This window comes from Homalodisca vitripennis, chromosome 2 (genome assembly GCF_021130785.1).
Source record: "Homalodisca vitripennis isolate AUS2020 chromosome 2, UT_GWSS_2.1, whole genome shotgun sequence".
Taxonomy (NCBI): domain Eukaryota; kingdom Metazoa; phylum Arthropoda; class Insecta; order Hemiptera; family Cicadellidae; genus Homalodisca; species Homalodisca vitripennis.
Genome location: NC_060208.1, coordinates 47,371,090 through 47,386,247, shown reverse-complemented (window position 1 = coordinate 47,386,247; position 15,158 = coordinate 47,371,090). Strand labels below are relative to the sequence as shown.

The window sequence follows — 15,158 nt, the reverse complement described above, 5'->3', positions numbered from 1 at the left end:
TGAAACTCCTAAAACAACACTGATCCTGAGAAGCTGGGTGACAAGAAGCGTAATCAATTAACTACGAGAGGCCCACAAGCTCAAGAAAGGCATAATTGGATTGTGAGATGTTTTCCTAAGGTCCATATAAGCAGTCATTTTAGCAAACCAAACAACTACAGCATCAGCTCAGGAAGCTTGGGGTCTCCAACAGGGATGTCATCTCTGTACCACTGGATTTAAGGTCAAAGAAATACTTGAGAAATACATGTGCCAAGTTCCTAGTTCTTTGTAGTTAAGATTTACTTTTATATAGCCAAATGTGTGTGTACTGTCCATGCTCATACACACACATTCAAGGGGTGACATACAATAGTAAGCTTACTTGTCTTCATGTGATCTCTCCATGTATGAAAGGCAGAATTACAAGAAACAGCATGGTCTGTACCTATAAAAAGGTTTAAAATAATAGTGGAAAGGTGGTTAAAAGAAAATGTGTTTTACTCCGTTGATAATTGTTTAGCCTTTGATAGTTTTTAACTACGTTGATATATTGTTTTCTATTTTATTTATTTCTGTGTTTGTATATTAACCCTTTTCCGAGCCAATGACGTTACTAGACGTCATGCCTAAACTAGCGCTAAAAGCCAACGACGTCCACTGACGCAAAATCAATTAAAAAAAATATATATATTATTTAAAAGCATTTCTGGGTAACAAAATTAGTAAAAACTGTTAAACAAGGGACAACCGTTTGTGTATATTTTCAAGGTCACGGCTATTGTTCGAGTGACAAAATGGCGGGCGGCCAGATGTTCATAGTCTCCCGCTGAGCCAACGACGTCTACTGACGCGCGCTCAGTCTGCCTGTAGACTTCCGTGAGGTAGATGTTTATTCGCCCTTCCATTTTCAATCCGCGTATTTATCTTTTCAATTTTGATGTTAATCAATATTTTTAATCAATGTACAGTGTATTTTATGTATTATTATCGTAATGTAGGGCTTTATTGTGCGTGTCGAAGCCTGCCTTGCATCCTGACCTGTGTTTTGAGCTGTACCACACACAACAAACCTACGCCTAAGGATTACATATATGTAGCTCATTTTCAATAATTATCATTTATAAGTTTTCTCATGTTATAATATTGTAAAATGTAGTGTGTTCTTAATTTTATACTTGGAAAATTGAAATTTTTTGTAGTTTCATTGCTTTTATTTAATTTTTATGTATACATTTTTACTACATTCTTTATATTTTTTCTAAATAAAAATTACTATATGCTTGTTTTTTGTAAAATATTACAATAATTAATTGTGTTCAACTATTGTTAATTGTATATATGAACACATAGAATATCAAAATTAATTTATTTCAGTGAAATTATGATTTTACCATTTTTTTGGCTATAAATTAACAATAAAGAGTAAAAAAAATAAATATCTTTTAGTTTTTCTTACCTCTTATGTTATAAGAATTATTTAAAAAAATTGGTTTTGGTATGTGGGAATTTTTTTATTTTTAAGGTGTATGGCTCTTAGGAGTAGTTTTGGTTATTTATTTGTGGCTCGCTAAGGGTTAAGTTTATGTATGTGTTGTTATCATAGTTTTAGTATAGTTTATGTATATATTTATTTAATTATTATAACTTCTTTGTTACCTGTTATAATCTAGATAAATACTGAGAATTTAACAACTGTCCTTTAGACAGAGATTTATATTAAAAAATGGTTTGTTGTAAATCTGACTTTGTCAATTGCACAATGTGTTTAAAGACAATAAAAATTCTTGATTCTTGAAAACAATAGTTGTGCTTAAGTTAGTGCTTAACTAGAAGTGCTCACACACATGCCAAGCCTACAAGGCTGCGGAGAAAATACTAGTAATTAATTTATAAATCCATTAAGCTACATGTGTTTTAATTGCACAAGCGTGTGGAGTTTAGCTCATACAGGATAAAGTGTCTTGTGATAGTTTGTTATTGGAAGAATAACTAAAGATGTTTTGATTCTAATGGTTAAATTGTTTGTAATGAACTAATTTATCTACTTCTATCTATCTAGTGAATGTAGTAATAATGATTAAATTCAAATTTACTTAATTGTCACTGAATATTTTTGTTTTGTTTTAACAATTTGAAAATGTGCCTTGGCAGAAAGATTTTTTATTTTGGTTGTTTTTTTAGTTTGGTCACATAAATTTATTCAATTAATGATTATTCTGTCAGTGACTGTTAATTTTATTTTAAATATAGTATTTTACAATTTATAAAATAACTACTTCTCAATGTGTCTAAAAAATTTTAAATATTAGGTTTTAAATCGTTAAATATAGTACTTATGAACTAATAAAAGGAGGGAAAAGATCAGATCAGAGTGCATAAAGTTTACAGTAAAACCATTCTACTACCAATAAACATTATATCAGGGATAATGAAAATGTTTGGTAAAACATACAGTTTTTATGAAGTGTATTTAATTAAAACAACATTTAATCATAACATTAACAAAATAGTTAATTTGAAATAAAAAATTAAGACCAAAGCTAAATCTTGATGTCTACCCTTGAATCAAAAAGTATAGTTATTTGAGTTTGAAAGTTGACCACAACATAACTAATAGAGCTACAATAAAGGGAGTTATATTACAATTTAGCATGTTGATTTATGTGTTTCTACATATCAAACTGTTTACTAAAAATAACTTCCAGTTTATATTTCAATAACAAGGAAAATACCGGTTTTGGCACATTTCGACCAAACTAAAATTTTGAAAATTCATAACTTGGAAAATTGTTATCCTATTAAGACCAAATGTTTATACAAGTGTACTGTAATTGTAATTGTATTACGTAAATGAAAGAATAGTATGAAAAAAAAAATGGAAAGGCAGTCACGGGACTGACCGACAGAAGTGACTACTTCGTATAAAGGGTTATGAATATATATCTTGAATAAGTAAATTTCCTAATTATTAAATGGTTGTTTTAATATTTTAAAATACCATGAGATACTAAATTCCTTAACATGGTGGGCCAGTAATCTGTAAAACATAAGCATCTTGAAGTTCTTCTGTTATTTATAATTTTATGATTAAAATGTTTATCTTCTTATCCACTGATACTCATTAGGGAATTAAAGGGAAAGCTTGTTTTGAATAGTCTCTAAAAGTGTTTATGCAAAATTAATGAACTACCTTACAACATCTCTTATTCAAAACAAAATTCCAATTTTTATGTACAATATTTTTTTATGTTTTTCTTATTAAAAATTATAACTTTTTGAGGTACAGCATGTTTACCTCTAAGAAACTGCTAAAGAAAAAGCTAATTTCTTATACGAAAGAATTACAAATATTTTGTTTATAACGTGCCTCCCCTGTCAGTTCTCTAGTTGATGACTGTAATATTTTGTCTAAATCTTTAACCAAACAGAATATCTAATATGACATTAGAGTCTTGTTTATGATTATGACTAGTAGGATGATATTCAAGTCCCCAACAAATAAATTAGATTTATTTTTCGTCAATTTATATTCGTGTACTTTAATGACTTATTAAGATAGTTATTTACTAATCGCTAAAACGTGGTTCTGTCACAATTGGTGTATGAAAATAAACATTTATATAAAGTAACAGATATCATGCTTTGTAAATAATATTTAACTTTAAGTTCTCATTTTATATATCTATATTTGTTCAGTGACATCTGAGTGCAACGCACGCATTGGACATTAACCACTAAACTGTAATAAAAACGAACAATTACTAATTTCATGTTTCCTAATTTATCTAATTTTTTCACAGTAAATATATCCTGTATAAAAATACATGTCAATTAATAGCCTAATATTTTTTATCTGCGATAGCATGGTATAAAGTTTAAAAAAATGTTATTAAAATAATATTATTGCATATTATTAAAGTTACACAAGTACACACCCATATTTGCAAGTAACATGTAATTATCCTGGAAGCCCATTTTAGAATGTATAAATTCTAGGTAAATTATATCTTATAGTTCTAACCTATCTTGTAGTTCAAGGCCATTTTCCAAGCCTCTGTTATTCTCTTTAATATACAAGAAAAGTTTTCTTGAAATTCTTTTGTGTTATTGGGCGGTCTCCAAAAGTGTATATTTTTGCTTAAGCTATAACCATTTTTACTGAGCATAAAATAATAATACTCTCACACGGCTGTCAAACTAACAATGTTTAATATTATTACCATTTGATATTTTCTAGGGGAATGCTCCTATACCTCAGCTTGACAGGGAAGTACAGAAAATTTGTAGTGGTAACCCCTCCTTTTGGTCATCCGAGATACATTTATGGTAACAGGTGTGTTTAATTAAAATTGTATACAAATACTTTTATTCAAATGTGTTAATTGTTTCTTGCTAAATTTTTATTTTAACTAAACCATATGAACATGTTTATCTGAACAGTTATACTTGTTTGACATTATTTACCAAATATGTTCATAGTAAACAATCTATATTTGATTTTGTTATTCGTCCAAAATGCCTAACAAAGATCATTTAGATGTAACATTTATACCATTAAAAAAGCGATATAGTTACAGTTTATTGATACAGATGTGGCGTTTGTAAACTAGTAAAACTGTCACCAATATTATTAACTATTAAATGTGATACAACCAAACAGCCAGTGGTGTTATTTAAGCTAGTAGATTGCCAATAATTTATAATTAATAACTAGTTACTCAATTGTATATTTAAAAATACAGTTATGTAATTTTTATAAACTTGTTATATTGTTGAAACCATTCATACTTTAACAAGACATTTACATAATGTCTTCATATTAACAAATATTTTCACTAAAATGTATTAAAAATATCAATAATTTTCTTTGTAGTAATAATTCATAAGCTTGTCAATAAAAGTATAACAGATCTCAGTTTAACCGCACAATAGTAATAAGTGTGTATCATGACAACGGATGCATCGCCTCGAAGATAATTCACGGCCTCGGACAGACAGGGAGTGATGGCAACTCCGTGACACGCAATCTGGCAACCTTGCACTGCCAGATCTATTGTATGATTGTGGCCAAATAGGCGTGCAACAAACCCACCCCCACCAACACTACAGGGAGCTCGGATCTCGTATGACTGTAGCCAACTACACCCGGACCTCACTTATACAGCAAAGAATGTATGATCCAAAATCAATGTATCGTAATTTTGAGTAGATCTACATGTTCTGTGTATATAATTGAATAAAAGTTTTAAATATTTCGGTAAAATCCACTCCTTTTGGTGGACCTCATCTTCATGTCTGGTTACACAGATTTTACTGTGTGCTGTAGCCTTCCCTGAGTGGATCATAGTGTTTCTTACCTGTGTGGAAGGGTAAGCGAACATTGTGTCCGTGTAGATACGGATTAAATCTGACACTTTGTTGTTATCTACGGTATCTCTGAAATATCTGTCTCGTATCTGTTCTTGTAGTGACACCTTGTCATCGTCACTTGCACTCTGGTAGAGTCTCCGTGGTATGAAAGTTGCTAAGTTGTCTTCTGCTAGTCGCCATGTATCATCCACTGAAATGTCAAAATCAAACATTCAAATTATTTTTGTCACCCTCCAAATCTGATTTGCAGCCATGTAACAAAAAAAAAATGTGCCAAGCGTTTATTTTAAAGTAAAAATCATCAGTGAGGTTTTGAATGTAACGAAGATACTAAGCATATAATTATATTGGTCCTAGCCTAGATCTACTGTTTCTCAGCAAGTGTAATTAATTACAGTTCCTTGATCAAGAAATCCTCTCCGGGAGGATCAGGGAGTTTTGGTCATGGCTTTTAAGTTGACTGAATCCAGTTTCTAATGCAAATTCTACCCTTTTGCGAAATCCGTTCCTACATTACTGTAAAGGTTCAATGTAACACAAAGAGTTAGAGCAGTACAATGATACGATGACATTCGCTCTATGGTTTGTACCCACTGTGCCCATAAATAGGGAAATATAAAGAATATGAGAGTTGGCTAGCCTCAAACCACCCTTATATACCATAAGTAAATTACAGGTACGAAGTGGTACTAATGAGAATTCACAAAGTAAACATATAGAAATTTGTTAGCTTGTAACATTTTCTATCTGTTCAACAGACACTTTCTTCTTTTTCCATTATTTTTGAATACCATACAAAATACACAAAGAATAAACTCTATTCTGATACCAAGTGAAACAAAATTTGTTATGTATCCTACATTCGCTACTTGAGTTATTTACAGACCTTATGTGTATTTTGTTCTAGAAACATATCTAAGTGGCAGTTCCAACTAAGAATCTCAATATGTACCATTATTGTAGCTGTGAGCTCCACCTACTTGTGGAAGCTGTAAATTTTTACCGCATATAAAAACTAAGCATTTCTGACATGTGTTTATATGATATTAGACTATATTATGTTTGTTTCAAAGAAATATCTTCTAAAAAATACATTATTTCGACTAGAGTTACGACAAAAACCTCCACAGCTTTAATTCTGCCACATAATGTCTACAATTTTTTATGGATAATTTATTTAATGATGATACATAATTACGTAGTTGAAAGTAATACAAACATCAACAGGAAAATTTTAAATAAAGTAAAAACAATTAAAAATCTAAGAGTTGAACCCACACATGAATTTGACAACTCCATCTTCTCTGGTAATCCCTGTGATGAGTGGCTTCCCCCGGGCTAGAGCTTGAGCCATGAGATTCTCTAGAGTATTGTTGAAGAAAGGCATATCGGCTGTCAAGTAGGAGTCCAACACTGGCACAAACCTCATTCCACAAGATCCTGAGATGATATCCTGTTCAAGGAATCGGACTTCAGTAAACCAAAACTCCAGTGTATAATTTTTCCATTTAATTAAAAGATGGCATAAAGAATTGCAATTGTCTTGAAAAATTAAAGGCACAACATAAAAAGGTCACAATATTAGATCCTGTTTCTGTAACTAAATAAATTGAGAATCTAAAATCCATCCCTAACATGATTTAAACTTTTGATTTCAACAAGAAATATCAAAAAACTATATATAATTTGATCAACTTTTTTAACAATATTGGTGGTAGAAAGCGATTCCATTAAGAACTTCAGCTGTATTAAAAATTAATGCAGTAAACCATTATCAGTAACATTAATGATAAACACTAATACAAAAGTAGGGATTATTAAAATTGTATACCTTAAAACAATATCTATCATTTTTTGTGGTCAATCTGAAGAACACATTTCTAGTGGACTCCTAAGATCCAAGTATGGACTACTTAAAACATAAGATCATACACTAAACTAAGAATGATTGTTAGGATAAAGTCATTATAATGTAATTACTGTTCTGTTGAGGTTTAGTATGAGTTCAATATCAGTCCACCTCACAGAAGAAAAACAATGTTTCATTTTAAAGCTAACTGGTCTGCAACGATCAGTAGAGAGGCTCAATATCGTCAGGATATCATCGAATTATGACTGACACCAGAATAAATGTTATGTCAATAATAAACAAGAAAAAAATAGAGGTTCCAGATTGGACCCTTGAGACACTCCTGAATCAATATAAATAAGTATAATGTACATTCAGGTTTTAACATACTAGGAATATTCTGTATATAAAAAATTGCCCTTACTTCTTCAGGGAGAATAATTGATTGATTAGCTACAATATATTTGATGTCCACTGCTTGTAGACATTTCAAGAGTTCAATATTACTCATGGTTGGATCACAACCCACTGACTGAGCCAACAACATGGATCTACGGACGCCCTCCTGTAGCGTAAGAAGACCCCAATCGGAAGCTGCTGACCCGCTATGAGCAATCGCTCGGACAAACAGATCTGGAAGTAATTGAAAGTCCCAAATTATAGATAAGTCACACTTTCATGAGTTTACTTTTAGATAGGCTATTTTATTACAGCTTGAATCCAGTTTTTTTATATATCCAGAAAAACCTTTAACTCATAGGGTCACAGATTGTAAATATATTTCATCAAAGTATAGTTGATAGGAACATATTTCTAAGCACATTAAAGTGAATTTTAAATTTATTTAATACTTATTTTAAACGATTTACAATTTTCGATCCGCATAATCTGTACACTCAGTGATTATTAAATTCATAAATCTAAATATACTTGTTGTCCATGTAAAAAAGTCTTTGACTTTATATAAACAATTTGTTAGAATTATATCATTAATTTAATTGAAAGCTAAAGTCAACATCAACACACACTGCGAAGGGAATTTGGTTTCAACTCTAATATTGTTATAGATTCTGAACGAATTTATATAAGTTAATTAACAGCCTTTGTGTGAATATCATCAGAGGATTTACAGAGTTTTAATCTTCTAGTTTTCACTCTATGTAGTAAATGAAACTTGTACTTAACAATATTGTAGAAAACTTTCGGAAACTTCTTAGTGCAATACAAACGATATCATCATTCAAAGAAAAACTTTTCTTGATTCATTCTGCAATCATAATTTATAAATGACTGCAAAACTCCACCATAATTCCAGACCAAAACTCTGTGTGTTTATTTAAATCACCTATGTTTTAACAATATGTTTTAAGAAATTAAAAAGCCACTTGTATGAATATAAGAATAAAAATTACTAATAATGAGTTTGTATTATTTGTGTACAGTTTGTTAATGACAATGTGCTTTTGTAAATTATAATAGGATTATGTAAATTGCAACCATAATGTGTTTACACAAGTTTAAGGAATTTAGATTAATTGTTCTCTTCTTCTAACGTTGAATCTAACATACTAAATTAAACACAAATGATTAGGATAATTTCCTAACTAAGTACCGAAAATGGCTAAGTTTGAAATATCAAATGCACAGTTACTATGGTATAACCTGAGTTTAAAAATGAGAACAGAACAAATGGATTATTTGTCATTTGTGAAACAGAATTTTCAGAAAAACTTAGATTATATAAAATTCAATCTATGATTAAAACACAAACAACACAGGTAAAGTTTCATACCATGAAAATATTAAAATAAAACGCAAACTCAAACAGTTCCAATATAAAATGTAATGTATTGCGATAGAGATATATAAATACTGCTATGTTAGTATAAAATAACAACAACAATAAAAAAATATAGAAAAAGATTGCATTTTTTACTACTGTTTACCCAAAAATATCTGTTGCATTTTAGTTTTCTTTTATACAACAAAATTGCAAATGTATATAACCTTTCATTATGTATATCTGATAATTGTGAGATTAAAACATAAAGTCAAATACCTTTATAATAACGAATATTTTGAAAAATGATGAGACATTTATAAGTCATCATACAGATCAATACTTAATTTTGAGGTTGGGTTTTTACCTGTGGACTGTTGGGAGAGATAATGAAACTGGGTCATGACGGAACCAGCGCTCTGACCCATCAATGTTACTGATGAACGATTTCCTCCAAAATTGTGAATCTCTTTTTGGATCCACTGTAACGCCAGCAAGGTGTCTGTTAGTCCTAGGTTACCTGGTGCTATCTTGGTGCCAAGTGTCAGGAAACCTGTGAATTGAAAATATTATGTAACAATTGTACAAGATTATGACAGAGCTGAATGCAGACAGAATAAAAGTACCTCTGAATGATTGATTCCCTCTGAAGTAAGGTACAACATGAATTCTGTACTTTAAATCAGAATTCACTTTAACCACTGTTGTAACCTGTACTTTAACTGAAGAGCATAATGATCTAAGAGCAACTTTTTATTTGTTCTACTAAATATAAATATCCATCTCCATCCTAATATTTTCTTCAGCATTGTTCTAAATTTCCGGGTACTAATGAGGTCTCCCCAATTGTAAGAAAGAAATTGAACAGAAAAATCATGGAAGTAGAATCAAGCAACCAAAAATGATAATTGGTAATTGATATATACACACACACACACACACACACACACACACATATATAATTATATATACACATTTAATAGTATGTCACACACACACACACACACACACACACACACACACACACACACACACACACACACACACACACACACACACATATATATATATATATATAAAGATGAAGCACCCACCTGCAGCCCCTAATCTGTAGTTCATGGCAACCAGAATGACACCTTCAGGGATCAAAAAGTCTGGTCCGTATGATCTGGAAGAACTAGAACTGACTGTAAAGGCGCTTCCATGAATAAAAGCCATCACAGGTAAGGAAGCTGTAGCATTTTGAGAGGCATTCTGTAGACATGGGCCAGTTTGTTTTTTATAAGAGACTGTTAATAAATGTTTATAATTATTGTATTTGCCTATATTACACCATGAGGCTGAATGTTGTCCAACAAGGCAAATCGAGTTGGTAATCAATCGCTCGAGGCTGTACCGATTTTTTGGTATGTTCCAAAAATTAAGGAGTACCATTCAATTCTTTCATGAAAAATTGGTTTTAGGTAAGTGTATATGCTAACTAGTGTGTTGACCAATGCTTAGTTCACTTTGCGTTTAAATGTACCTTATCAGATGTCAGGCTGGATATACTTAATAACTTTCTCGTTCCAAGATTCCTTACTGGCCATTGGCAAAGATCTATATATTATGTACTCATAGCTTATGGACTCACTTTCCTACTAGTATGTTGCACAAGGAAAATCCGAGATAATAATCACTTAACCAAGGCTGTATCATCATACCTGTATCGTTATTTACCTAAATTGATTTTTTAGGATATTCCAAAAACTAAAGACTACCTTTAAATTCTTCCAGCAAGAATTAGTTTTAGTTATGTTAACAGGTAAGAGTATAAGTGTGTTGACCAATGCTTAGTTCAATTTGTTTTTTTAATGCACCTCATCAGACGTCAGGCTGGATACACTGAACAACTTTCTCCTTCCAAGATTCCTTACTGCCATTGACAAAGATCAACACATTATGTAATCACAGCTTATGGACTCATTTTCGTACTAGTATGGTATTGTCGTACCTATTCCACTTACGGCATAAGCTATACACAATGTGTCTTCCGTTCCTTTTTTTGTGAATTTGATAGTACTCAAAATAAATTAGAATACCCACATGAATCAAGAATTATTCTTGATTCATGTGGGTATTAATAATTAATATTAACCAATAATAATTATTAATATTGGTTATTTTTTTAATATTGTAACGAATTAGTTTTTATTTAGTTCTATATTATTTGATTCAACAACTTACATAGTCGGTAAAAAGGTTTGTTCCCTCTAAATTGTTACCGGTAATGGTTTTAATGAAACATAAAAATTTAAAAGATCATTTTAGGTCTCATTACAATCTTCTTTCTGTTATATAGGAAAAGTCTCTGGTGTAACCTTTTATTCGTATTTCAACTTGGGTTATTATTTCTCACTATCATTTCTGGATTAAATCGTAGACAAAGCCTTCACATTATTAAATCGTTTTCATATGTTTAAAGTGAATATTAAAAGTGTACATGTAAACATATTCAGCACCTATAGGCATTTCCCAAAAGATTGTGAGGCTGTACGAGTATAACGTGGCCCCCATTGACATAATCTTTCCGTTTTTCTGTCTAAAACGGTTTAAAGTAGCAGAATAGGCATTTTAATTATCATTCTGAATATATTTTAATTATTTCTCTATGTATTGCAATTATTACAGGTGCAGTAGATTTTAAAATAACATCGAGCTCACCAGTAAAACAAGTACATCAGATATAATACAATAGAAAGTGAGAAATGAACCTAGGTATTTACATTACATGTAATAAATCACAACATACTCAAGCGAAAGGTTTGATTGAAGAGAATATTGTACTTACCATCTTTGTGAATGCATTAAGGAACAGACAGTTCTCGCTTTACTTTGCGTTCGGTTGAGGACATCAGATATAATGCAATAGCAAGTGGGAAATGAATTTAGGTATTTACATTACATGTAATAAATCACAACATAGGCTACTCAAACGAAGGGTTTGATTAAAGAGAATATTGTACTTACCACCGGTGTGAATACGTTAAGGAATAGACAGTTCTCGCTATACTTTGCGTTCGGTTGAGGACACATTGGTCCGTCCTCTTGTGTAACCAGAGGTTGAGACCAGCTGTCTGGCTGTACTGCAACCTGAATATGGAACATAACTGACCCGATTAGTTAAGATCGAGGTAAGTACCTCGGAAATACTGTACATTAATTATCACACACAGCTTTAGTTGTTTGTCTGAATAATTTTGTAGATAGGATCGAATAAAACAGCGAGTTGAGTTTTAATTAAAAATTGGTTCAAAGGATTGAAAGCTAGCGATTAAAAAATGTCACAATGTACAAAAAGCCCTTCTTACCACAAAGGCGTGCAGGATTTTCTCGTACTGTTGCAAAATTTACGAGGTATTTCTCAAAATAACATTTTGAAGTGGATTGTATCTACCAAGAAAAACGAAATATTCCCAAACAAAATGTCGTGTACTAGTTAGTATCGAGAACCGAACCCTAGAATAGATATTTCGTATTTACAGAAGACACGCCACACCGCGCCGTGAGCGTTAAGGCCATAAATGTTCTATGTCTTCACCAAGAAACGGTTCCCCACACCATGGTGAAAAGTATTCAAATTTTAAACAAGTTTTCAATGAAAACGATAAGTTCACATATTTTACAAGACGTCTAACAAAAGTCGTATATAATTCTTGTTTCACTTCTGTGTAAATCACTCCACTACATCAACAAACATTGGAATCGATAGTAAAGTTAAGTATAAAAGATATCTATATGGTGGTAGAATTAACAAGTTTTTAATTATTAACGTCCTATTCAAAGATTTCATTGGTATTATACATTTAATAAAGAAGGTCAAGTATACCAAAACTGCTAGAATGAATCGTCAAATGTGGACGTCAAAATCCCCCACCCAGCTTTTTCACCCTCATTACGAGGTTCACATGTGTGTTTCCTATTTGACGCCCATAGTGGGAAGTGAGATATAACATCATGTAAATGTAATGTACATTTTATTTCAATTACCGTTTAATTATCTATTTTATTAGTGTTATAAGTTTAATCCAAACATTCCTAAGATAAGTCACGGTCATAGGAATCTATCTTTATTTTTTATACATTTCCAAACCATTGAAGCCGGGAGCTCCCGAGGTCGAGATCTGCAAGAGGTTATGATAGAGGCTGCCGTATCCGGGACTTATCAGAGATCGGGAGGTTGTAGAGGCTTAGAGCTTCCAGGGGCCAAGAACTACTAGAGGCCCATAGGTCTTACAGGCTGAAAGGTTCCAAAGGCTCAGAGTTGTTCCGAGATTTGCCTAAAGCCGGGAAGTTCTAGAAGCTAAGCAAGCAATCTAAGAAGGTGGTAGCTTTCAGAAAACGAGGGTTGGCGTAATCTGGTAAAGGCCAGAAACTGGAGGCTCCCTAATGTTGCCGGGAACGTCGTGAGCTTCCTGGGGCTGAGAGCTCTTAGAGGACGGGAGGTGTTGGAGGCCAGAAACTCTGGAGGTTGAGAGCTATGAGGAACGTGGACCTTTCAAATGCTAAGTGCTACCCAGAGATGGAAGATACAGCTGGCTGGGAGCTCTCAGAATACGAGAGTTTCGAGTGTTTCAGAGATAGTTTAATGTACGTTCTTGTAGATTTTACTAAAACAGGTGGTTCAGTGACGTAAGTTTCACTTATGAACTACAACGGAAATCTGCCTGAAACTGGTGGCCGGTGAGCGAGCCAAAAGTTCTTGTTTAACACGGAATAAAAAGAGAAAAAAGAGAATAATTATTCTTTCGACTTTCCATTTCTAATTTTCCATATCGGTACTTCTTTTGTTTGAAAAAGTATATCATGTCTATCAAAATCACTGAGTTCAATCTGGATGAGATTACAAATCTGTTTCAATTTAGATATAACTATTTTACTCATTTAAGTTCGTTTAAAAATGTGTTTAAATGTTGGAGGGAGGAGACTGGAATCAATTACAAAGGCAGGGTCATACAAATTGTAACAAGTTATTATTTAGTTGTTAGTTTTTTTTTTGTTCAGTTTGTGTTAAATATTTTGAACTTATGCCTTATAATTACTCCAATAATCCCTATTAAACTGTACTTACACGACCCTTTTCTTTACAAAATATTTTGTATTCTATGTATAAGGTAACGCGATTTACAAATTTAGGTATACAATACAAATTAACATTACACATTTTTTAATCCATTAATTATTTCGAAATAACTTAATTTACATCACATGTACGGGTCAGAACCAGGTTTTGTATATTTTAAGTAGTATATGTATATGATAGAACACAAAAATAACATACATTAAAATTGATTATGGTTATATAAGGTTTTGCAAGGAGACAGGCATGTGGCCCCAATGTGCACAGGTTTGTTGTTCAGTGGTTGGCTCGTGTTTAGCCTACATCCGAGATGGTAAACTAGATAAATGAATACTTTAGTTTAATACTCATTGACCAGAGTAACGTATTATATAACACGGGGAATCGACTGAAGATGACTGCTACAAGATCACGTACCGATACGGTTCCTCCATAAAATGTACTCTTTTGGAGTATCTACTCCAGTGAGCAGAATGTGAGTTTTGATTGACATTAATTTGCAATGTTTATTCAGTCAAAACAGGCCAATGTTATGGAGAACTGAGCTTGATAACATAACATTACATAAATATGCATGTTTTGTTACAGTGTATCAATTAAGTTCATGTGCTGCAATTAGTTCTGCAACCTTTGCGTACGTGATCGTTCACATGCATAATATTAGACAATAATTTACAGTATATTTCTTTATTAAAATAATAGTATCATAATCGTACACTCATTATTTTTTAAACAACGTTTTTCTAAAACGAATTACTTTACTACGCTTTATTTTTAATTACTTCGCCTGGTAAAATAAGACATTCTTTACTTTACTTTTTTTTACTTTTTGACGTGACAACGTCTTAAATTAGGTTGCGGCTCGGAGTCACTCATGAAAAAGTGTAACGCCCGGTAACGTTACGATGCCCGTCCAGTGGGTCCGCCGCACGGGATCCGCACGGGATAAAGCAGATAACTGTGGGTCCGCCGCACGGGATAAAGCAGATAACTATGTTTATTCGTGAAAATGTGGAGTGCTTAGATTCGTCATTTACAACAACTACAACAATAAAGGT

General features: G+C 32.1%; 1 protein-coding gene across 2 annotated transcripts in view; it reads right to left on the bottom strand.

Annotated features, from left to right (window-relative positions):
• LOC124353898 (cholinesterase-like) overlaps positions 1 to 15,158 on the bottom strand; it is a 60,309-nt gene that overhangs the window by 2,274 nt on the left and 42,877 nt on the right. For both annotated transcript variants that reach the window (XM_046803949.1, XM_046803948.1), the window contains exons 3-8: positions 11,991 to 12,113; positions 10,076 to 10,235; positions 9,349 to 9,534; positions 7,626 to 7,834; positions 6,631 to 6,805; positions 5,340 to 5,542 (exon numbers count right to left, since the gene is read on the bottom strand). In XM_046803949.1, the coding sequence (XP_046659905.1) occupies positions 5,340 to 5,542; positions 6,631 to 6,805; positions 7,626 to 7,834; positions 9,349 to 9,534; positions 10,076 to 10,235; positions 11,991 to 12,113 (1,056 nt within the window). The remainder of the gene's footprint in view (positions 1 to 5,339; positions 5,543 to 6,630; positions 6,806 to 7,625; positions 7,835 to 9,348; positions 9,535 to 10,075; positions 10,236 to 11,990; positions 12,114 to 15,158) is intronic.